The following is a 22,879-nucleotide window of genomic DNA, read 5'->3' on the forward strand; positions in this document are numbered from 1 at the left end:
CAGAGGCCGCTGCTTAATGTGAAACGAGAAGTCAACAGTGATGTATTTGTCATCTAACTTGCGTACTTTAGGTGTAAGGGCGCTTTCGTAGTTATTTTGCCTAAACCTAACTTAGTTGTTTCCTGTGAAGTGTGACTGCATACATGTAACGAGCGGAAATTGACACGTGTTGCATGTTTTCGTAGGAAAACGCATGAAAAATGAGAAGTAACTATTCGTAAGATATCGTACGAACTATTGTATGAGAATACATTTCCCTGTTAGCTTTGTCTGCACTGCTGTTGTTGTTTTCAACTGTTAGCGCTGTTAGCACGGTTAGCTTCTAGCCGCCGGCTCAGCTGTGAGCCATTTGTGTGGACATGTGTGAAACTCATATAGTTGGGAAAAACTGACATATTTGAGAATATGTCAATATCCTACATTCTAAGTTTCATCTCAAATACTTTTTTCCAAATTGTATTTCCACCTTTGCCTTCCAAACTTTTGAAGAGTATGAACACCTTGCTGCACCGTGGGCATATGTGCCTTTAATGTGAACAGGATGGAAGTCTCTATTGATGGTTGAAACAGAGGAGGCGACTCCGGCAGCAACAGCAGCAGCAGCAGCAGCAGTGAAACCCAATTTAACCTCTCACAGTATATCCTACAGACAGAATTTGTGGGTAAGGCATCACACAAAGTGTCAGAAACATCTGTTCAATCTGTTTTGTGCTCCAGTGGACAGTATGCCAAGATCTCAGGGCACATGGCTCTAAAAATGAAACACTGACAAGTCTGTCACACTTGATAAAAGAGGGAACAATAATAACCCTGTTGAGACTGCCGAGCGAAAGAAAAATGGAAGTGGAAAGGAGCTTTGCACACTCACTGCACACACACACACACACACACACACACGCGCACCACTGAAACGTTTCAGATAACACAAAACAGATAATTTTGTGTCATCCTCGGCCTCCAGTGGAGGTATTTCATGCTCCAGACAAACCACTGCCACTGTGTGTCCTTTAAGGAGGGTGAAACACAGCGAGAAGAGGCACTCCCGATGCCTCACGACAACACCGAGGAGCCCAGTCACCACTGACAGAATAGAGTTCACCGGGATGTGAGAAAAGAACGGCCTTCAGGCAACGAGTGCAATAGTTCAAACACAAACTAGCCTCAGCCAACTGCTCGCTATTTGCCATCGCGCCCTCAAAAGTTAAAAATACAACTAATTAGTCTGCCGCCTTCTTCAGGCCAGCGAGAGGTAGCGGCCTCCACACCCATCACCCCATGCATGCCCACACATACCCTCTCATGGGATCGGCATGAGTGCTTAATAAGTGCTAAAACAGACAGGAGCAGTATATAAAGCCCTGCAGAGATTTCTCCGTCTCACCGCTCTAAGCTTTCTTTTATCATTCCCTCACTCCTTAAGGAGATTTTAATTGTTGAAATTCAACGAAAGAGCCTCCGATTCCAGTTTTCTTTCCAGGTCCATAAGGGTTTTTTTCTTTTTCTTTTTTTGTCTGTAATTTTATTTCTTGAAATCATGAGTGAACACGACAAAACAGAGTCGTCATGTGGGGCGTACGGCGGAGGCGTCCCCTGGTTCCCCCTGAGAAAATGGTGGCAGTCCAGCAGGCTTTTCAATCAGGATGTTGGCATGCCGCCTTTCCTGGAGCCGGGGGACCCTCGGTGGATGGACGTGGACCGGCTCCAGAGGAGTTTGGCCGGCTGCTTCTGGCCGGGGTACATACCCGCTCCGCTGTTTGTGCCCTACATCTCTGGGCCCACGAATCACGCCGGCCAGCAGATGAACAAGGAGCAGTACAAGTGGAGGGTCGGCCTGGAAGTGGCTCACTTCCTCCCCTCAGAGATTTCACTCAGCGTCAGAGACGGATTCCTGGAGGTCGGAGGTACAGAGCTTTGGCGTGCAGTTCTGTTAATTAAACAGCATTAAAAGTTCACTTTAGCATTGCTAATTACTTTTACACACAGGATAGCTTCTGCTCAAGTATTAATAATTGTATCTATCTAATATTATAATCTCTTAACAGAGTTATCTAAATAGACTTCTCTCGCAGTTCACAGAATAAACCCCTCAAAACTAAACACTAATGGAAAGGAAGCTGAACGAAACAAAATTAGAAAGCTGCTGAATATAATGGGCTCGGGGAAATCACAGCGCTGTGGCAGAAATTAATTTCTGTGTTGAGTGGTTGCTCTGTGTTGCTTGATTCCTCTGTGTGTCCTCACATTCTTCCCCATAAACGGTAATCCATCCCCAGGGAGACACGAGGAGAGGCCAGACGAGCATGGATTTATTGCCAGATGTTTTACAAGGAAATACAGGTATGCAGAGTAAACACTGATAATAAACCTGCAGACCATTACACACACACACACACACACACACACACACACACACACATTCTACGCCCTTCTGAACACCAATCAGCAGCCTACGAATGGATTCATCTGAAAAACTAAATAGATATTACTGTATGTACATCAGTTTCAGTGCTTGAATACACTTTGGACGTGGAGACATTGTAAACAGGATGGTGTCGTTCGCAGGCTGCCAGCTGAGATTGATGTGACCAAAATCGTATCCACGCTTTCCGTTGACGGGATCCTGACCGTGGAAGCTCCACTTTCCAAATCCTCCGTTCCTTCTCCCATCATCATTCCCATAAAGGTGACCACAGCTGGGAAGTTTATTCACATTTAGGGAGAGACACCCCACGCGCTGATGCATTTTCATACTTGGGGCGATTTTGCTTCCATAACATGTTTTCATTCAGACACACTTTTAGGTGTTTATCTTGCTACTTTGTCTATTTGTTTCTGTAGTTTTGTCCTAAGGTTTGCATTAGATAATTCCTCATTTGTACATTTAAACACAACATTTCAGAAAACTTGTAATACAAAAGATGATTGTCTCAATGTAAGTGGGGAAGCTTCGCAGTGATATTAATTAGTTAATAATTGTTTCCCTACTGAGCCAGACATGTCACACTTACATGCAAAAAACTTTCAATTTTTTTCTCTATTCTGAAGGTTTTTACATTCATATTTAATTCATTTATAGAACTTTTTTTTTCTTTCTGATTAATACAAAAATGTATTCAAAATCCCCTCTGTAAAACACCTTTGACTCCAATATGTCATCAAAATTAATTTTGAACCTGGCTTTTTCTATTGTTCCAATTTCTGCTGTGGAAAATGTATAAAAAATAGTGCATATTTAATAAGATAATTCCTCATTTGCACATTTAAACATAACATTTTAGAAAACGTCTAAAACAAAAAAGAATTGGCTTAGTGAGTAATCAAGTGGGGACGTTTCATGCTGACATCCATCAGTTAAAAGCTTTGCCTTATTCACCTGGAGTGACTCTCCTTACAGGAACTGTTTGACATTTTGGTACATGTGCTTATTTGCTTTCCTGATGAGAGTCAAGCACATTTCCCAAAATGTCAAAGCATTCCTTTCAACGGGACAAGTTCTGAACAATATGTGCTGATTGCATCTAATTCAATATCCCTCTTAAATCTCCACTTACGAAAAGGAATGGCATGCATTGATGTAATACGATCAAGTGGTATTGAGGTATGATTTCATTACACTGCTGACATTTCCTTCATATTTATGCACAAATACAGGTGGAGCTGGAGGTGACTGGAGAAAAACAGGAGAGACATGAAGACCCCGAGACAGAACTGGATAACTGCAGAGCAATGGAGGCCCAGTGTTTTCCGTCTGCAGACGACGATGGGAAAGAGTCTCAACCAGAGGTTCAGGGTGATCAGGCCCACCCCGACAGCGCCGCAGCTGGGCCTCAGCAGCACGACGAGGGGAAGGAACAGGAGGAGGAGACCCACGAAGAGCCGGCCGGAGAGTCCCGCCCTTCAGCGCCTGTAGATGGCGAAGACATAGTAAGTCTTCAAGATTCTCAGAAGCGCCGTGAAGATCAGGAAACCCCCACAGATGCATCCGAACGGGCTGAACAAAAACAACCAGCCGTGGATGGAGAGATCCAGGTGGTGGCAGGCTCAGAGGAGGAGGCCGCAGAGGAGATCAGCCACCCCGAGGAGCCGGAGCCGGGCGAGAGTCCACCGAGCCAGGAGGACCTGAGCCAGGAGCCGGAGGCCGCCGACGTAAAACAAGAACACGCCGAGTAGAGGCACGAATATCGGCAAAAAGTTGCGCGCGCACGCACGCACGCACACACACACACACACACACACACACACACACACACACACACACACACACACACACACCACATTTTGACAAAACACTAAAACAGCCTGCACAGCTTGCCTTGCGCCAGTTCAACAGATGCATTTTAGCCAGTAGATACACATAGCCATATATAACCATGCTGTCTTTGGGGCTCCAATAAAGCAAAAGCATGTGAAAATATTAAATACAGTGTTTGTGTCACTCATTATTCCCACACGTTTTTTTTTTTTACATCCTCTCAATCTTTAAACGAATGTGTGAATTTGCAACAGTTTCGGAATAAGTGATCACAGTCATGAGCATCATATTCATACCTCTGAAAATACATGAGTGCAAAAAAAAAAGAAAAAAAGAAAAAAAGAAGTGATTAATTATCATGCCGTTCCAGCTAAGAGGTTTTGACATTAATCTGATACTATACGTTTGCACAGCTGTGCATTAGTCACTTCCACGTGAATAGCTTGCCCAATTATGGCGTTGCCATGGCAGCACAGGTCCACTCATCTAATAGCAGTAAATACAGACGTTTGCTCTGCGAGCTGGCACGTCGCACGAAGCGACGCCTTTGCACAGCCAAAACCGTGGAGGCCTTTTTTTTTTCCCTGTCGTTTTCAGGCAGTGCGACTCCAGAGTTTGGAAACTTTTTCTCCCCAGCTGATCATCCCTCTTGATTCCAATACACAGAGAGGATTGCAATATTTCACATCACACAGCAATGGAAAGGAACTGCCCCAAATTTTTGTTTGTGCACTTGCATACAAAAAGCTCTGGCAGCGCTGCCTCCGTGCAGTCGGCCCATTCCGCAGTACACGGCGGTGCCAATCTCAGCCAGCACTAAGCCCTCCGCTAATCTGCTGCCCAATTCCTTCTGTTATCCAACAATAACACCACAGGCTCCCTTGGATCCTTGGTACCGGGCCAGAGAGTGGCAAGGCTCTCAATAAAAAGACACAGATGTTAAGACACACTGGGAGATTGGCTGGACATCTTTTTTTATTGCATCAGCCAACACAAAGACGTCAACAACAACAACAACAACAAAAAAAAGAATGCAGGAGACAAACGTCTTTGGCAAACAGACTGTCCGCTCCAGCAACCATGCAGCCATCTTCCCGAAACACTCAAATAGAAAAGAAAGAAAAAAAACACAAAAAAAAAAGCAAACCATGTTGCAAAACGTGGAACACTTTAGATTAATATTTAGAATGAATTGGCACATGATTGAAGTATATTTACAATACACTTTGGTAGAATACGATTCACCCCGTAATGAAGCCACAAAAGGTAACTTGCTTTCGATTCTTGTCAGTTTAAGTGACATTCATCAACTCAAAAGATAAACAGCTGTAGAACTGAAGGAAGTCAAGGCACTCAAGTAAATAAAAAGGCACGTTTGTTTTGTTTTTTTCAACCAAATAAAATCACATAAAATACAAATCGATGCAAAAACCTCCACTACATGAATTGCATGTTAACATAAATACAACTATGATTCACATACAGTGTCATATTAACTTACCGGTTAGTGAGAATGCTGTGACTTATAATGCATCAGCGGCCCAACAGCGCCTGCATAACCTCAGGATATAACTATATATATATAATATTAAAGCTGCACAAGACAAGTTTGTGAACTTGGAAAAAAAGATCCAATAAAACTTCACTGCAGTTCTGAAGATATGCATTTAACGGTTATACATGGGAGACGCAGACTGGGTCTGCTGGAAGAAATAAAACAATCATTGTAATAAAAGAGTTAAAAAAAACAAAACATCTTACGTTTTGGGTTCTTCTGGACATTTGAGTTTTGGGTTTTGACATGAAAAAGAAGTGACGCCTGAATTTAATTTGGGCAACGAGGCCGATGTGGAGCATCTCTGTCTGCCGGGAAAGGAAGCTCTTCACTTATCTGCTTGTATGCTTAAAATCTCTTCCTTGTGCAGCTTTAATAAGGACCTCAAACAGGACTCACCCATCATATTTTACACATTAACATTAGGCTGAAGGCCACACATTTCCTATCAAACATGTCATCAATAGTGCAGGATGATTCGTTACGTTGGCGAGGACGCTGGGCTTTAGACCGCGGGGGCCTCCTGGGGCTTGAGGGCCTCCACCTCCTGCTCGTCTCCACCCTGCGGGGAGCCCTCGTCGCTGAAGAGGTAATACGGAGGCGTCTGCCGAGCTTCGATGATGAGGACGCCCTCGGGGGACAGGGAGGCGAAGACGGTCACGGGGTCCACGTCTATCGGGATCCTGGTGAGAGAGCAAGAGAGGTGAGAATGAGTCAGTGGGATTTTTTTTTTTTTTTATGCAAAGGGTAGAAGTTCAGATGTTAAGAGTAGCAGAAGTTTACTTGGTGTAAAATCCGTGAGCTGCTGTGTGTTCAGCATGTTTAAAAGCACGAGTGGGAGCAACAAAAACGGAGGAGAGCGGCGAGGAGAAACAGCCTAGAGAAACAGTTCACTTCCTGCTGGGAGGTCATGCAAATCTAGGGAGATTTTTCCTCCATAAGAGCTGCTGCCAAAACATTGTTAATTGTGGGCATTTTTTTACTGACACAATACCAATAAACAGCCTGCAGTTAGATGATCTTAGCGCTGTATTTTTAGGAAGAAAAAAAGAAAAGAGAGACAGACTTGGCTTGGTTATTAAAACTGTTCGCCTTGTCCTATAGCACTTGTTCTACGCTCACAAAATCTCACACCCGGGAGATGAACTCAAAAGGAGTTTTCATTAAAAATCCTGCAGCTCTGCGACGAAGACGAGGGAGAGGAAAAGCACACATGGGCTCCAGGTGTGAGGTGCAAAATAAACCCGATTCCAATTAACGAGAGCGTCTGTCTGCAGAAGTTTAACACCTGTAAATCACCAACGGTGTACAGTTTCATAATCTGCTGCTCTCATCCGTCATACAGGCAACAGCTAATTTTGTGTTCGCCAATTTATTTTTTCCCCCCACTCTTTGCTTAATATTTTTTTTTACACTTCTCATACTGAAAATGTTATATTTACCAGAGAAGAGTGGGATAATTGGCTCGCGCAACTTGCAAGAAGTTCAGCCAGAGCTGCAGTATGTGAGGGTTTAACTCCGGAGCAATGCTATTTAATGACGTTACATTACCAAACTGATACTGGTATTAAGTTGTCAAGTTGATTTCAAGTTTATTTATCAAAATAACACACATCCCTTTGAAATGAAAGTCCTCCGAACGGCTTCAGAGGCAAACACACAAGAATTCCAGGCAACTCTGTTCTTTGTCCAGACAGTGTGGCCAAATATGGGTATTGTGGGTTTTCGGTGTGAGCAGCCAAGTGTCTCTGGGAGCTAATATAAACATCAGGCTGCCCTGTTCAGACGAGGAGGCCGAGACTGTGGGTTTGCACTCCATTTAATTAGAGAGGACCCTCCACTGGCTTTCCCACTTCACTGAGAAATAAGTCAGAAGGGACTGGAGCTTCATCACACAGAAGCAGACAGACAGCGGGGTCAGGTCAGGTCTATTTGTGCGGGCAAATATCACGTACAGCGTCTCATTGAGCTTTACAGGTCCGCTGCAACAAAAACACCCTCCAGACCCATCGCAAGTCCACCAAGGAAATCAAACAGAGGGCCCACACCTCCTTAAATCACTAGGGGTGCAATAGGTGGGAAAAAGAAAATAACACAGAAGATGGAGAAAGTTGTTATGGTAGAAATATAGAGTCTGAAGAGTCAGATTATAATGCATCCTATTTAGATAGAAGCTAAACAGAACTCTGCCAAGGCCAAATGCCCTATAGTATCTGGCAATGTGCACAAAAGTGAAAGATAAATCCTGTAATCCTGCTCATGCTACATCCTTCCACAGAGTTTTAATGAAAATCAGGCAGGTAGTTTTTTTTTCTGTAATCCTGCCGACAAACAGATAAACAAAACCGAAATCGAAAACATGACCTCCGCGAGGGAACGAGAGCGATTCAATTCAAGCTAAAAAAAAGGAAATGAATACAAGTTGCAGGAAGAAGGACCATGAAAATGTCTTCACATCATTCAAAAGGACAGAGGCGCTCAGGTATATGTGGGGGGGGATGGGACGATGGAGGAGGCCCAGAGGTTTGAATACAAACAATCATCAAAATATGCATATATATATATATATATATAGCAGTTTTTCATTCTACTTCATGATAATATTTGCGAATGCACTATAAACAGATACATTGAATCTAGACTAAGAATCTACAGTCATCCTACAGCGACTCTGTCAGGCTGTAGTTAGTGCTTTGAGCTAAATGCTAAAGCTAGCATGCTAACATGCTGATGTTTAGCAGGTGAAAACATGCTGATTCTGCAACTTTCTCTTTATTTAATTTTTTGTAATTGACCTTTTCCCCCACCAACAACAGGTTGCATCTCATTGCAGAAATCCTTTTTTACCATGTTCACCATCGTAGCTTAACTTGTTAGCATGTTCTTAAAACTACCACTAAACATGAAGTAAGGTTGAAGCTGATGAGCTAACCGTTCATTTTGCAGGTATTTTGGTTGTAAACTAAAGTATTGTAAACATTGAATCCGATGGTGGTGCCAAAAAGGATGTTAAGTTAAAGGATGGAGAAAAAAAACATTACAATTCATCTTCACAAATAAACACCACGTCTAAATATAATCAGCAGACGTAAAAAAACTATAAATATATAATACAAATGTACTACACCACGGTCACATGACTCCACATCACCACCACTAGGAAAAAGGCAGACTAGCTACTTGTTAGCAACCGCCTTTTTTTAGACACCTAAAAGCTTCAAAATTCTCAAGAGGGGTACATTTTGACGTGTTTTTGTATTGTAGAACAAAACGTTAAAATCTCTAAATGGCACCTTACTTAAAACCTGTTGACTTTGAGAGGAGGGAATCAAAAGTCCAAAAATGCAGACTCTTTTCTGGGTATTTATGACTCATAACCCCCCCCCACGTTTCTTCAAGGGGCCAATCGCTGTGAAGCAAAGTTGCCCCTTCTGACAAAGTCAAATCACTCAGCCGGCCCATTAACGTGGGACTCCAGCAGAAACCTTATCTGTCCAGCTCGGGGAGTTTATTTACTTCTGGCAAGCGCACATTTTATCTCGCACATTGATTTTGCACAGCTGCCAAAACACTGTCCAATATGCTCCCCCCCCCCGACAGAGATGCAGAGACAGAACAGAGACAAGACAGTGAGACCGGACACGGCGAGTGTGCAAAAACATTTAAAGCATACTGCATGTTGTCTTTCTCCACCCTCTGAGCTGAATCAACAAACACATGTTTGGTTAATACCGGACACGTTTCATGTTTAACAGAAAAGCCCACCCTTAGAACCCGTTTACCGTAAATCATCAGTGTGTTCTATCAGTCATTTCTGGAATGAACTGCTGCCGTTTTACTTTTTTAGGAGCGACTACTTTCCCTTTAATCTGCCGTCACCCTTCCTACTCATATCTGCATGGACTTGTTGCATTCATTTGTGGGTCACACGCGCAGTGTGCAGTAACATTCACAAATACATGTTTACTGTGGAGCTAAACTTATTATGAGCTACATCAAATATTCTCATTTCCTGCTTCGCGCTATAGCAACATTTCACATTTTATGTGCAGTAATGTGGTCTATCTTATATTAGTTTTTGTTAGTTTTACGGTTTAATTATTTATGACATCTTTACTGTTTGATTACTTATTTATTATAGTTGTGTTTTTTGCTTTTTTACTGATGCCTCTTGTTGTTGCACTTTGCGGGACTAAAGGAATAAAGGATAATCTTATCTCACATCTTATCGTCTTTGTTATTCCACTCCACTACATTCAGAGGAAATATTTGCATTTTATTCCATTTTATTCTGACAGCTTTTAGTTACTTTGCATAAGGAACAAAATGAAAAAGTACTTGGTGCTTGATTTAAAGTACATCCTCAACCATACAAACTAGTACTGTGACTGCTCTGTGCTATCTCTCTGTTATTTTATGGAGCAGAGGATTTGGGTATCGAGGTCAGTTATTTATATATATATTTATATATAGACATACACACACACATTCAGTGTGTATGTTTTGCTTAGCTGAGGAGCACGGGCCTGATCTGAGGGCTTTCCAATTACCAGGATTGTGACATGAACAGTGCTGGGCGAGCACAACTGCTTACTAATTAGCTAACAGGAAATTAGCGGAAACCGGAGTGACGCGCCAGCGATTCGCACCAGCGATTAGCAGCACTTGGCGTTGGAAGTCCTCTCGCTGCCCAATTAAAAACAGGCGGAGGAGAGACGGGCAGGTTGTGGAAACTTCTGTGACCCGTTTGGCTCGGACGAGTTCCGACGTGAACGGTCGACAATATGCGAGACGTTGGCGCAGCCGTACGCGCCGACACATAGAGCCTGAATCAGCATTCTAGTGTTAGGGAGCGTTGGCAAGTTTTAATAGGAGACTTTGTTTGTCCACTTAAAGCCGTTTAAAACGTTTTAAGTGAGAGCTGTGGACTGACTTTTACATTATTAGGAGATAAATGAACAGCAACGATACAGTATGTTGTCAATGTTGTTGAGTCAGGTGAGTCTCTGCATTTCTAAAATATATGTACTCTTCTATGTAAAGGAGTACTTCACCTACAAAATGACCGTTTTTTATATCAATTACTCTCCCTGTGTTTCCTTGAATTCTTAAGGAAAACTTGATTTTTCTGTCGTGCCTCCACGGCGAACCAAGTCTTGATGAATTGAGGTAAATGGGGGTCGCGATCAACAACAGAAAATGTATATTAAAACATCCCGATACAAGCTCTCACGCAACGCAGTGTAATACTCTGGTTTTCCTCAAGAGGTCGAGGCAACACCGAGCGAGTAAATGATACACAAATGGTCACTTAGTTGGAGAACTTTTCCTTCAAGAGTTCTCCATAAAAAAGTCGAAGTCTTCCAGCTTAGCTTCTGATTAACTAGCATTTTCGTTCTCATGGGGTTTTCTGTCCATTTTGTCCATTATGTTAGTATTCAGCAAACAGGCAAAGGTAATACACACAGAGCAAAACAACTGTTACATAAATTATTATTTAAAAAACAAACAAACAAGTAGCTACAATATTCTTTACAGAACGACGCCAAGACAAAGAGGGAATTAAAGTGAAGACATACTGTTAGTATAAAACTGCAGAAAATAAAATTTTAAAGTTTATGGTTGGAAACCATTAATGCATTCATATATATATATTACTTGGCTTAAAGGTCCCAAGACTTCAGCCTTCAACATATTGCATATCTTGCATATGTTGTAAATATGGTTTGTGTCCATAATGTGCAGTGTGGAAAACCAAAAGAGAGTTTGCATCCATCATTCATCCCTGAGATTATACTCACTGTATCTTCTTTGTGAAATTCTTTGTGACTATTCCTCCTTCTTCCTGCTTCTCTTCATGTTTTCCTGTTTGGAAAAAAAACAAAATTAAAATAAGTGAGAGAAGTGAGAGTTAAATAAGCTCAGATATGTATTTTAGTTTGGTTAGTTTAGCAACGTCACGCATCATAAATGAGTTTGATTTGATCACATTATTTAAAAAGCCGGTGATGACACTGGGATCAACACATGCTTCGTTTGGCCCTCACAGGTTTCCATTGTTCAACCAGCGGCACTGCTTTTTATACGTCGGGGCCACTGGGTGGGTTGAAATGAACACGAAATGATGAAACGCCTCCTGCTAGCTCGGTTTACGGCCGTTGCATCTCTCGGGCTCGCTACAGCAGCTGCTCTGGGGCTGCTAAATATCACGGCCCACTCCACCCCTCGACCCCCCGCCCGCACTCCACCGCGCGCGCTACCCAATACCCCCACAGTGACGACTCCGCCTTGCCCAAAGTGCTGGACTCCACCGGAGATCGAGGGCGGAATCAAAACTCTAGAGAGGACTGTGCTAAGATCACCGGTGAAGTCATGACATTATTATTTAAAAACCTCACCCAGACTTAAAGCTGCTCCCGGGTCATGAATAATGGAGGTTTGGTCAGAGAGTCATCCAACGAGGCGCTGCCGCCGCTTATTTTTAAGGTTCTTACGACAGAGATGCCAAATTCCAGATGCTCTATGTAACTCTCATAATCCTGAATGTTCTGGGAGGAGAGATGGCGGACGGGACGGAAACACTTTATAATAACCATCATTAATAAATGAGCATTTGATAGTTGACTAACCTTTAGTTAATAGTCATTTCACTTTTACATAACAATTAATCATGTTTACTAAATATGATATTTGATCATATTTATTATAAAGGTGTTTTAAAATGAATTTGTGTAATATGAAATATTATAAATGATATATTGTAAGAGACGATAACAATTACATTCTGATTACATTCGTAAACTGTTTATTAAGAGTTTATTGCTACAGATATTATAACATAGTGTATACTATATTAAGTATTTGTTAATGATCTTAAGACATTGTTTGTATAACATTTACAAACATTATAGATGGACCAGAAACTAATTATGAACCATTGACAAACGTATCTATTAACCATTTAACACGGTATTATAATCATCAGCTTCAACTTCATAAAAGCCTCAAAATAATGTTTATAGATGCATTACAAACCATTAACAAAGTTAATTTCTTCAAAAGGTTTACAAATCATTTGGCGATCATTAACAAATTATTAATAAAGTTTATAAAATGTTATAATGAATGAAACGATAAACTTAAAATATAGCATTACTAATAGTAGTAAAGATTATTAACCATCATTTCATTGTTTGTTAATAGTAAACATTAACTTAACTATTACCTATAAATTGACTATTTATTGTTGATTGTTGTCATTAAGTATGATACAAGGACTGTAGTTTTCATACCTTTGCTGCCGTGTGTCATTCACTGAGTTTCCTTGTGAGTCTACAAAGAGCCAACGCAACCACGCACTTCTTTAAAAGCTTCTCTAATCAATATGTTTCCACAAACAACGGATCAAATGTCTATGTGTAAAGATAAAAGGTAGCGCTCGTAGTGAAAAATCGACAGAGAATAATCAGTAAAGTGATTTTCAGCTAATTTTTTGGGGGTTTTATGACCAACAACTGTACCGATTCGATTTACACTCGTCTACTTCCTTTTCAGTGGCACCAGGTGAAAACATTGGAATAAACCCACTGCATGCTACCCACCCTACACCAACGTCCGACCGACACAGCTAGTGACCAGCTGGTGAACACAGCTGAGCATTCAGCAGCTAAAGAGACGGATATCTACCTCAGGAGTTGGTGGAGACCAAAAACAGAGCTTTAAGATACTAAAAGGAACGTTCATTTTGTGTTTGATTTAGCGGCCCCTGTGGACACAAGCGGTAGTGTTTCCAAACGCCAGAGTCCCTTTAGGAAACCTCTGCTCTGACATTACAGGGACTGGAAGGTTCCTTTGTCAGTTCAGTCTGTTGCTGGTCAGATTAGCTCCGTCCAGTTGGGAACTAGGCCCATACAAGTGCTATTTATAATGCCAACAGGCTAACCGATGCACTTTTAAAAAAATGTTTTTGTGAGTTTAGCTTGCATCTTAAAATCGTACTTTCAGGATTATTTTTGTAATTCTTCCATGAGATTATAAATCATCTTCAAAGAGAAAAAAAATTAAGATTAATAATTTCAATCAGCGGATCTAAAACGCGCTCATGGCACCGCTCAGGTGAACTGTAAGCGACGACGAGTTCATTGAGTTCATCTGGACGATTCTGTGTTTAACATTTGTTCCTTCATGTACTGAACACCTCCAGCATGCTTGTATCACTCTTCCTGTATGTCACACTTTTAGATCCGGGGGGGGGGGGGGGGTCGGTCGAGTCACTAACAGGCCCAACATGGCGCTGATTGAATGACCCAACTGGCATACCAACAATGTGTTTATAAAAAACTCAGAGTCAGGGGCCCTGCTGTCCGCTGCGCCCTCCTGGGCCCCGGGTATCCCTGGAATTCAGCCGTCTCTCTGTGAAGCACTGACACGAGGAAGCCATTTCTGTAACTTACTCTCATAACCAGTGACTGAGCAAGAACGCGACACCAGCAGGAAACAGAAAAACTGTTTCCAAGAACGATCTCTCCGGCTGTATAGCGGCGGCTCGTCTTATTGTAAACAGAGACTGTTGTCACGGGCCTTGCCTTAAATCTAAATCGAGCTTGTGGGTGACTGAGGGAGTGATTCTCCAGGAATCTGAAACAGGTGTCCGAGCTCGAGGAGCCGCCTGCCAACATAAAGAGTCCCAGGCCCCAAAATCTGTTTAGCTCTCCCATATCAAGAGTAATTAACGCTGAGACCACGTTGTGCCGCCGAGGCTTTCATTGTGCTGCTTCCAAAGCTGCTGCCAAAGAGAAAGAGCGTTGGTGTTTCTCAGTCAGCTCGGAGCGAAGATCCTGAGAGAGAAGATTCTGGCTTTGCATTTGGCTGGACTGATGCTTTTACCGCGTAGTTTACAGGAGCACACGTTGTTCTGTGCAAGTTTTATGCCTCACGTGATGGTTGTTCAAGATATTTTGTCTAAATGTGACCGGCAAGTCGTAAAAATGAAAAAAATATATTGAAGGGATGAGAAGTTTTAGAAATACGGAGGTCAAGAATCCGAATTCCCTCAATTAAATGATCATTTATTACGTTTATATTATAAATATACTGTAGAAGTTCAATTATATCGTATTTGAACTGTTATCTTACTTAATTCAGGTCTATATGCTTTAATTCTTCATTTCATGACACATTTTTTACCTCAGAAAACAACATTACATAATTTAATTCTAGCATAGTTTGTCCAAAAAGAAACATTCATAGATTTTGACTCTTAAGAAATTGCAGAGTACACCTTTTAAACATATTATGTAATACTATTTAATATTACCTTATACTGAGGGCATGACCTCAATGTCCTTAATGGAAGTTACAACACTTTCACAAAAAGATGATACTATTTACACAATTTATTAAGTTTATATTCTATTCAATGTGTTTCAAGTGCAATATGCGTTAAATGTACTATTATTTTCATTCTGATTATGTTTTTGGATGATTAAATCCCCATTTTTAAAGGCGCTTGTTGTTTTTAAATGTGCTTTCTGAGCTGATGGATGTCACCGTGGGTTCACGCTGACCTCCAGTCATTGATACCAAAAGTAAGACCCTTCTCCTTAATGAACCTGACTATAAAGTGATTTATCCTTCAGAAAAATAAAACCCTGTTTCAGTTCAGTTTAGGCCTCTGCGACATCATCCCAACTCACCTGACACTTCTACAAATCCGTCCCTCGTTTTGATGGTTAACTCCTCTGGTTTGAAGCTGTGGACGTTCACGCAAACTTTCCAGGGCTCCCCCCCGGTGCTGGTGGTGGTTGTGGTCGGGGAGCCCCGGGAGGACGGCTCGCCGTACCTGCTCGTGTACACCGCGGGGCCTCCCGCGGACTGCCGCGAGGGGAAACCCGTGCGTAAACCGCTGCCGAAGGGCGACGTGCTGAGGCGCGTGCCGAGCCGACCAGGCCGAGCCCAGCCCGGCCAGTCCATTGCCAAATCTTCGGGGAAAGACGGCATCCCAAAGTCATCCTCCATAAACCGAGACCCGAGCTGATCCCTGAACGGGGACTCTCCAAACGGATCCCGTGGAAACCTCTGCCGGCTTCCCATCGTGTAGAAGTCTCCCTCTGCCATGTCCGGATGACCAGTTCAAGTTCTGCTGTTTGGATCAAACTACCCCGAACCAAAACTTTTCTTTAACAATTCAAATACAGAACTACTGTAATCTATGCGAGGTAAAACTGTATCTGTCTCGGATGTTGCGCATAACAACACGGTCACCAGTTTATCCAACTACGCACCGTCAAGGAGTGCACTGCTTTTCTTAAAAAAATGAGCCCCTCTTGGCTGCGGGTTTTATACTGGACGGGGATTTCACAAGACGACGAGTCCGGAAGGTGCTGGGAGGATCTGGAAAGCACGCGCACTGCAAAAAGTATCCGTTTAAGAAGTCAAACAGAGCCTTAAAATCCTTAAAATAAAGAGAACATGATACAATAACGCCTTGTTCTACTCCGTGTAATCTGTGCCGTCTGTTTATTAGCGTCAAAAGAAACAGATTAGGAGTTAAATTAAGATGATATGACTTGCTGATGTGGATATTTTTTGCAGCGCAGGCGCAACAGCTGACCAAAGACCAGCCTCCCCCCTTTTTCACCAGATGAAGTTAGAGTCCACATGTCACTCACTCAGAGCTGGAGCTCCTCTCGGTGACTCACTGGCTTTTTAATAGCAGAATAACGCAGAGCCTCAAACACACTGATGTCACAGTACGGATAAAACAGGGGGGGGGGGGGGGGGGGTCGTGTTTCAAGAAGTGCGTCTTCAGGACGTAAAACAAGACGTTTTTAATTCAGGACATGATTTCATAGAGCTTATTCTACACACGCAGTGAAAGGAGAGGATGACAATGTTCTTACAATGTGGAGTTCCCACTGACACGAGATCAAATGTGACAGCATGTAAAACCAAACGCTCCTCCATGTGCATGACTTAACACTGAAACACTGGGTCACTATTGCTACATGACTTTGTTATTGGGATTTTTTTTTTCTATTTTTTTTTATGATAACAAAAGACATGACCGGAGGAATATCTGTAGCGCAAAGACACCTAGAGTCCATTGACGGGTATCTTGTCTCCTCCTCCGTCCACTAGTCAATGCATCGTATCCACGCCAACGTTTTTAACATCCAACAAGGCCCAAATCACATTCTGCAAGTTTAAATAATCACACCTTTTTGTACAATCTATACAATGCAGATGCGTATTTACACCACAGTAATTACATATTCCAAAATTACTTTGCACAAGAACTGATGTAAACTTTACATTGTGAGACAGGGGGGGGGGGGGGGCCATCTAGAAAACGTTATCGACTCGACTGCACAAATCTTCCACCATCGCCGCTTCAGAGTTCGTGGATGACGTTTCGTGCCGAGTCCCTTCCTCTTCCTGCGTCACATTTCCCTCATTCGTCCAATTTCGTTGACATTCAGGGAAATAAGCTGAGAGTATCGAGTGCATAGAGAGCAGTCTGTCGGGCCCGGAGCAGTTACACAGACAGCATGATGGATTTGAAGTGATTGAGAAATACAACTTCTAATTATACGGAGAGGCAGTTTCAAACTGCCTTCGCAGATTCAAACTCTGGAGGCAAAGCCGCCTTGAAGTTCACTTTTTTTTTAGAACCATTTTTGACACTTAGAGAGAATGCGCAGAGAGAAGATGGATAACACTCTCGTGTGTGCGTGTGGTAAATAGGAAGTTTTGATTAGCAGGTGGTTAGCTTAGCATACGGACGAGAAACAGCTAATCTGAATCCGTCTTAAACATTTAATATCTTGTTTAATCCGTACATAAAAAGGCTCGAGGTTTCCAGATAAACGGTGAGAGATTTCAGGATGTCTGCCGAGAAACAGTCCGGCAAATAAACCTCCCGTACACTTTTACACTTAAAGTTACTACAAGGAACTTTCATTTTGTGTTGATTTTGGCGGTCCCTGTGGTCAAAAGCGGTAGTGTTTCCGAGCACCAGACTCCCTTTAGAAAACCTCTCATTTTTGCTGCAGCAGGGGTCTGACAGTCTGCTACACGAGGTCTTGGTTCTAGTTCCTCCGTGTCCCGGATCTGGGTCTGACCCCCCGCACCGACGAGGAGCATTAGGAATAATTATATAGAAATAGACGAATAAATCTTCTCTCTGATGCTCTCATTTACTTATGAAGGTCATATAGAAGCATCAGTAATACATTGATAGTGTTTCATAACCAGTTCCTCACAGTAACTTTAACTTTTTCTACGGATTAAACACATAAGATATTTTCTTATTAGTGAGCTTTCGAGGTGCTGTCAGATTGACCTTTTAACAAAGCCAAGCCAGCTTGTTTCCAGTCTTTATGCTAAGCTAACCTAGCTGCTGTCTGTAGCTTCCTATTTAACAGACATATATGAGAGTGACAACAAACCAAACATAAAAATACGGCAGTGTCATAATAACTTTAAAATTGACAGTGTTGCATAGAAAGATTGACCACCACTGAGAGGGACAACAAAACCAATAAATATTAAATAAACAATAAATATGGATGGTGCTGCACAATTAAAAAAAACTGTTCAAAGTATCCTTTTTGTTCCCCGAAACAGATTCATTATGAGCTGTCAAGCAAAATACCTCCTCTGACGGCGTGAAGATTTTGTCCCTGTGCGGCGCTTCGATCGCTCTCCGTTGTATTACATGGACTGACATTTCAATTGTTTCCCACTTGATCAGAGGATAAATTAACTTGACATTTGAGCTGACAGCCAGCTTTGCTCGCCGTCAGGCCGACCTCGCCGTTTCATTTTTCAGAGGGAACGCTGTTTGTTCTCCACCTCGTGAAGCGCAGAGATCAGAGCAATAAACCTTTTTCTTTATTCCTGACAACGATCCCTCCGAAGCCTTTTTTTCGTAAAACGCTCGGATCCAACGGCTCCAATGTTACCTCGACGCTTACTCGGCGCAAAATCCACAACGGACAGACCTGACGTGGGACGGTAAACGCCCGACGTCTTGTGAAAGCGCTGCACCTGCTCTTGCTTTAGCCGACACATATTGCCCTCAAAAATGAAGTAATTTCAACCCTTCTTGGTACCTTCAGGCCTTACTATGCATTATTTCAACGAACTATCCATTTTAAAACTAAATATTAAGCATAAGTTTAAGAGAATAACTTAATGGGAAGTGAATGGACATGAAGCAAGCAGCAGCCATGTGAGTTGACCAAACACAGGAACACTGTTTCTGTTTCATGTGCAGTTTCTATTGCAGATATCTAAGAGATGAACAGTCTCAGGCCATTTTGAGTGCTGATGCAAGAGGATGCAGTACAGGAACGAAACAAACAAACAGAAAGACATTCAGTCTCCAGTGGTCTCAGTGGGCAGAGAGAACAAGACTCGCCTCAATGAAAGATGTGGACGAACCCCCTGCGGGGGGGGGGGGACATTTCCACTCAAAAGCGGAGAGCACGCAGTCCGGCTGCTCCGACGTCCACCGCTGAAACACGGCCGCGAGGCCTCCGTCCCACTCTCTCGGGAAACCCTAATGCCTGGTTTTGTGGCGTTTGTGCAGCGAACCGCGACTCCGGCTGCGACTGCGGGTCCCGAAGATGGAGTTCCAGGACGAGCTGCGGCTGTAGCTCCGGTAGGAGGAGTAACTGTGGCTCCGGCTCCGGCTGCGGCTGATGCCGTGGAGCGGGCTGCGGCTGCGGCTGCGCGTGAAGAGGCTGCTCCAGGACGACGCGCTGGTGGAGCGGCTGCTGGAGGAAGGGCTCGGTCGGAAGTAAGGGATCGGTCGCTTCCTGGCACTGTGGGGAGCAAAGAGAGTAAGTGGTGTGAAACTGACAGACGGTAAGGATGTTAAAGCTGCAACGTGAATTTGACTAAACCTTTAAGCCGCATCTAATAAAGTCACTGCTCAGCACCAAACAGGCAGACAGACAAAGTTAGCGGCTAGCTGTCGAACATGAGAGAGAGTTCCATCAAAACAGAAATTACAGGAGACGTATGTCGACTTTGCAAGGTGGCAAATGTAGTTATTTTAACTCAAACCACAATCTTCTCCTAAAGCTGATCAAGTACCTCTGTTGCCGAAACCTAAAGAAGTAGTGTTGGTGCGCAAGTAAACCTAAAATCTAAGTGAACGTATGTTTGAAGGTTATTTTGAAAAGACAATAAGCATGTAATGAGCTGAAACTGACCAACACACGCCATCATTGACACGTTCAAACGTGACACCAGAGGGCTACCTAGAGCGCCATCGCCTGAAGCGTAGGGCCACTGGCCAAGCGTCACACTGAAATGCTCTGAAGAGCCGAGGGGAACTGCAGAGTGTGAAATAATTACTAGAGCAATAACTACATAAAATCTGATATTTTTAGCCTCTTCGTGTGTTTTATTGTGCATATTTCAAATGCTACTGTGAAAGAGCAGTATGAAACAAAAGAAAAGTAAAGCTAACTGTGTGGCAGACAAGCTCCGTTCAATTTATTTTTTTCATATTTCGGATCGCCTCTGTTCCACCATCTGTTCCTTTAGCACCTGTGGTGGCTTCAGAGCTGACGGTTATCTCATCCTTTTGGCTAAATGCCATTTCAAGGTACGCAGCTCATCAACACGATGAGAGAGATTTCAGGTTGGGGACTTGTCCCACTGAGGGGGTCTGAGGGCGGGACCAGCGGCACATATTTGCTTCCTTTAGGCATAATAATGTATATTTATAGCAGAAAATAACCCGGCTGGGAAAAGCTACCTTGTGATTCGCCGTGCTTCCAGATGGCTTGGTGAGTCTCTCCTCCGTTTCTTCATTGGCGAGTAGGATTTTCGTCTTTGTCTCTTCCCACTAACCTTATGTGCATGCTTCACATCTGTCCCTCTGGAGCTATGTGTTCTCTTTCTGTCGCGTAGTCTGGGAAAGCAGACAAAACAAAGAGAACATTTAACACTGTAAACGTGTATTTGTTCCCGTACACTCCTGATGAGGAGTCGCCACGCAGCTGAAACGTTTCGTTGAGTTCACCTGTCAGCGCTGTGTCTGGAGTAGCTTCCTCTGGAGCTCAGGCTGGCCACGCTGCCTCGTCGCCTCGGATCAGCCGAATAACTCGGTGAGCGTGAGTACGAGCTGGCAGCGAGAAAAAAGAAGACAATTAGCCCCCGCAATCGAGCAAAAAGCACCAGTAGCTACGATTCCACAAAGTGTTGCACGCATTTCTATGCAAATTCCTGGAATTTCTGCAAAGTTAAATATGAACCAGTGCGTCTTTCCATCAACTTCCTTTTGCAAATATATCATGATAGCATTTGTGTTTTTGTTAATGAATGACTTTGTGTCTTATCTCGACTGGAAATGGGGACGTTATGATTACGCCCCGACACGCCTGCTGCTTTTATTTCATACTTTTTGTCTTTCTAATGTATTTAGCGGCAGCACACGAGTGTTTTTTACTGCGATGCACGAACACAAGCAGCAGGTATCTCCATGTAAAGCTGTTCAACCGAGACTACGAGACCACAGACGTGCTAGCGGCTCTGTGAGGCTGTACTTAGCTGTATGTAGCTAAATGCTAACAAGGCAACATGCTCACATGTGACAATGCTAACAAGCTGATGTTCTGCAGATATGTGGTTGTTCACCATCTTAGCTTAGCGCGTTAGCATGCTTGACCTGACGACGTAACATCATCAGGTCAAGCATGCTAACGCGCTAAGCTAAGACATTCTCGCTAAGCTAAGCTAAGACATTCTCGCTTATTAATTTACATGTAGTCTGTACTGACTGCAATGTAAACGCACAGGTGTGAATATGCCACGCTCGGTATAAGTGGCGTAGTATAAAAAGTGAGAGAGACTACTTATTTTAAAGTTAGTGATGTTTGTCACGTGTTTTCCATGCTTATGTTACGTTGTTTGCGTTTTACTTAGCTTACCTATTTATTCTGTTTGTGACGTGTTTTCGGAACTCATCGTAGATTTACTTAGTTTATGTACTTATTTTAAGCCCAACCGTGAAGTTTTTTTGAAGTGGTTTTGTTGCCTAAAGCTGCTGCTGCCGTTTCAAGACACAAGCAAAGAGCCTGAAATGCGTTATCATGACACGCGGTCCTTACGATGTCTATGTGCTATTTATACGCTTTGTTACTCAATGGATATCTTTACCACACTTCATGGCAACACATTTGACAGTTGTTGAGATATTTCAGACCGGACCAAAGTGACTTTTTTATGTGCAAATTTAAAAAAGTGGAAAAGTTCTCAGTATAACTTGGGTATTATTGGATATTAGTGATGTAATAGAAGAAGTTAAGCCACCTGCAGGATGACAGCGACAGGCTTCGAGAGTAGCGGCCGGAGTATCTGGAGCTCCCAGAGGATCTGCTCCTGCTCCTGCTGCTGGATGAGCGCGTTTTCAGTCGCCTCCCAGACGACTTTCTCATCCTCTGGGAACAGCTGGAAGTCTTTGGAGATCTCACAACCTCCACCCGACACCCCAAGGTTATCTGCCCACTGCAACGAAAACACGTTTCACTGCTTTGAGTGATAAAGCCCAGGCTGCAACCTGCGTCCTTTTTTAAGAAATGCCCTCCCTCGTTCTCACTCATAAGATTAATATTTCAAAAAAGAGGAAACAGAGCGTGGAAACAGAAGATAAACAGCTCGCAATTTTCCTGGAAAGCATTCATTCAGATGGATTATTTAGTATGAACACAACATTACCTCTTGCCGTTTCCACTGAAAAGGGTTGCAGACAAGCCGTCCTCCACATACGGTTTGCACAGGGAAGCGTAGCTGGTCACGGAGTTTCCTGAATCAGAGGCATTGTCTCTGTCAGTGAACTTCAGCTTCTCTGGCGAGGCCAGACGTTTACAGAGGTTCCTCTTGTTGTCAGTGACACTCGCCTGAAAAACACCGGTTTTGCTCGACGGCGGCGAAGATGTGTCATTCCCCGAATCGTAATCGTGCGGAACTTCGGCCCGGCCAGATAAATGCTGAGACCCTTTTCCGTGCAAAATCTCTCTTCCAGGTTCTGACGAAATAATCTGCAAACAGACAAA

General features: G+C 43.1%; 3 protein-coding genes across 3 annotated transcripts in view; 1 reads left to right on the plus strand and 2 right to left on the minus strand.

The window, feature by feature from the left end:
* The first annotated feature begins 1,534 nt into the window (after window positions 1–1,534).
* Window positions 1,535–4,170, plus strand: si:dkey-1k23.3 (uncharacterized). The gene is made up of 4 exons (XM_068720680.1): window positions 1,535–1,901; window positions 2,274–2,337; window positions 2,563–2,683; window positions 3,652–4,170. Exons 1-4 carry the CDS (start codon window positions 1,535–1,537, stop codon window positions 4,168–4,170), a joined length of 1,071 nt encoding a protein of 356 aa, XP_068576781.1.
* Window positions 4,171–5,209: 1,039 nt separating this feature from the next.
* Window positions 5,210–16,309, minus strand: hspb8 (heat shock protein b8). Its single transcript, XM_068721116.1, has 3 exons — window positions 15,503–16,309; window positions 11,609–11,672; window positions 5,210–6,490 (listed from the first exon to the last, which is right to left on the minus strand). Exons 1-3 carry the CDS (start codon window positions 15,921–15,923, stop codon window positions 6,313–6,315), a joined length of 663 nt encoding a protein of 220 aa, XP_068577217.1. The 5' UTR covers window positions 15,924–16,309; the 3' UTR covers window positions 5,210–6,312.
* Window positions 16,310–16,626: 317 nt separating this feature from the next.
* The window catches only part of srrm4 (serine/arginine repetitive matrix 4), a 62,092-nt gene continuing 55,839 nt past the window's right edge, over window positions 16,627–22,879 (minus strand). The window contains exons 9-13 of the mRNA XM_068720910.1: window positions 22,542–22,864; window positions 22,137–22,331; window positions 20,848–20,949; window positions 20,581–20,736; window positions 16,627–19,636 (exon numbers count right to left, since the gene is read on the minus strand). Coding sequence (XP_068577011.1) covers window positions 19,372–19,636; window positions 20,581–20,736; window positions 20,848–20,949; window positions 22,137–22,331; window positions 22,542–22,864 — 1,041 coding nt within the window. The 3' untranslated portion in view covers window positions 16,627–19,371. The remainder of the gene's footprint in view (window positions 19,637–20,580; window positions 20,737–20,847; window positions 20,950–22,136; window positions 22,332–22,541; window positions 22,865–22,879) is intronic.

The sequence above is a fragment of the Cebidichthys violaceus genome, unplaced genomic scaffold (genome assembly GCF_023349555.1).
Source record: "Cebidichthys violaceus isolate CVI_PGR_0920_01 unplaced genomic scaffold, fCebVio1.0.p SCAF_26, whole genome shotgun sequence".
NCBI classification, from domain to species: domain Eukaryota; kingdom Metazoa; phylum Chordata; class Actinopteri; order Perciformes; family Stichaeidae; genus Cebidichthys; species Cebidichthys violaceus.

Excerpts from the sequence above, each read along its gene's own strand:
- si:dkey-1k23.3 (XM_068720680.1), top strand. The coding sequence starts at position 1,535 with ATGAGTGAACACGACAAAACAGAGTCGTCATGTGGGGCGTACGGCGGA. Across the intron at positions 1,902-2,273 it reads CGGATTCCTGGAGGTCGGAG|GGAGACACGAGGAGAGGCCA; the intron begins GTACAGAGCTTT and ends ATCCATCCCCAG. Across the intron at positions 2,338-2,562 it reads TGTTTTACAAGGAAATACAG|GCTGCCAGCTGAGATTGATG; the intron begins GTATGCAGAGTA and ends TGTCGTTCGCAG.
- hspb8 (XM_068721116.1), bottom strand. The coding sequence starts at position 15,923 with ATGGCAGAGGGAGACTTCTACACGATGGGAAGCCGGCAGAGGTTTCCA. Across the intron at positions 11,673-15,502 it reads CGGATTTGTAGAAGTGTCAG|GAAAACATGAAGAGAAGCAG; the intron begins GTGAGTTGGGAT and ends TTTTCCAAACAG. Across the intron at positions 6,491-11,608 it reads AATTTCACAAAGAAGATACA|GATCCCGATAGACGTGGACC; the intron begins GTGAGTATAATC and ends CTCTCTCACCAG.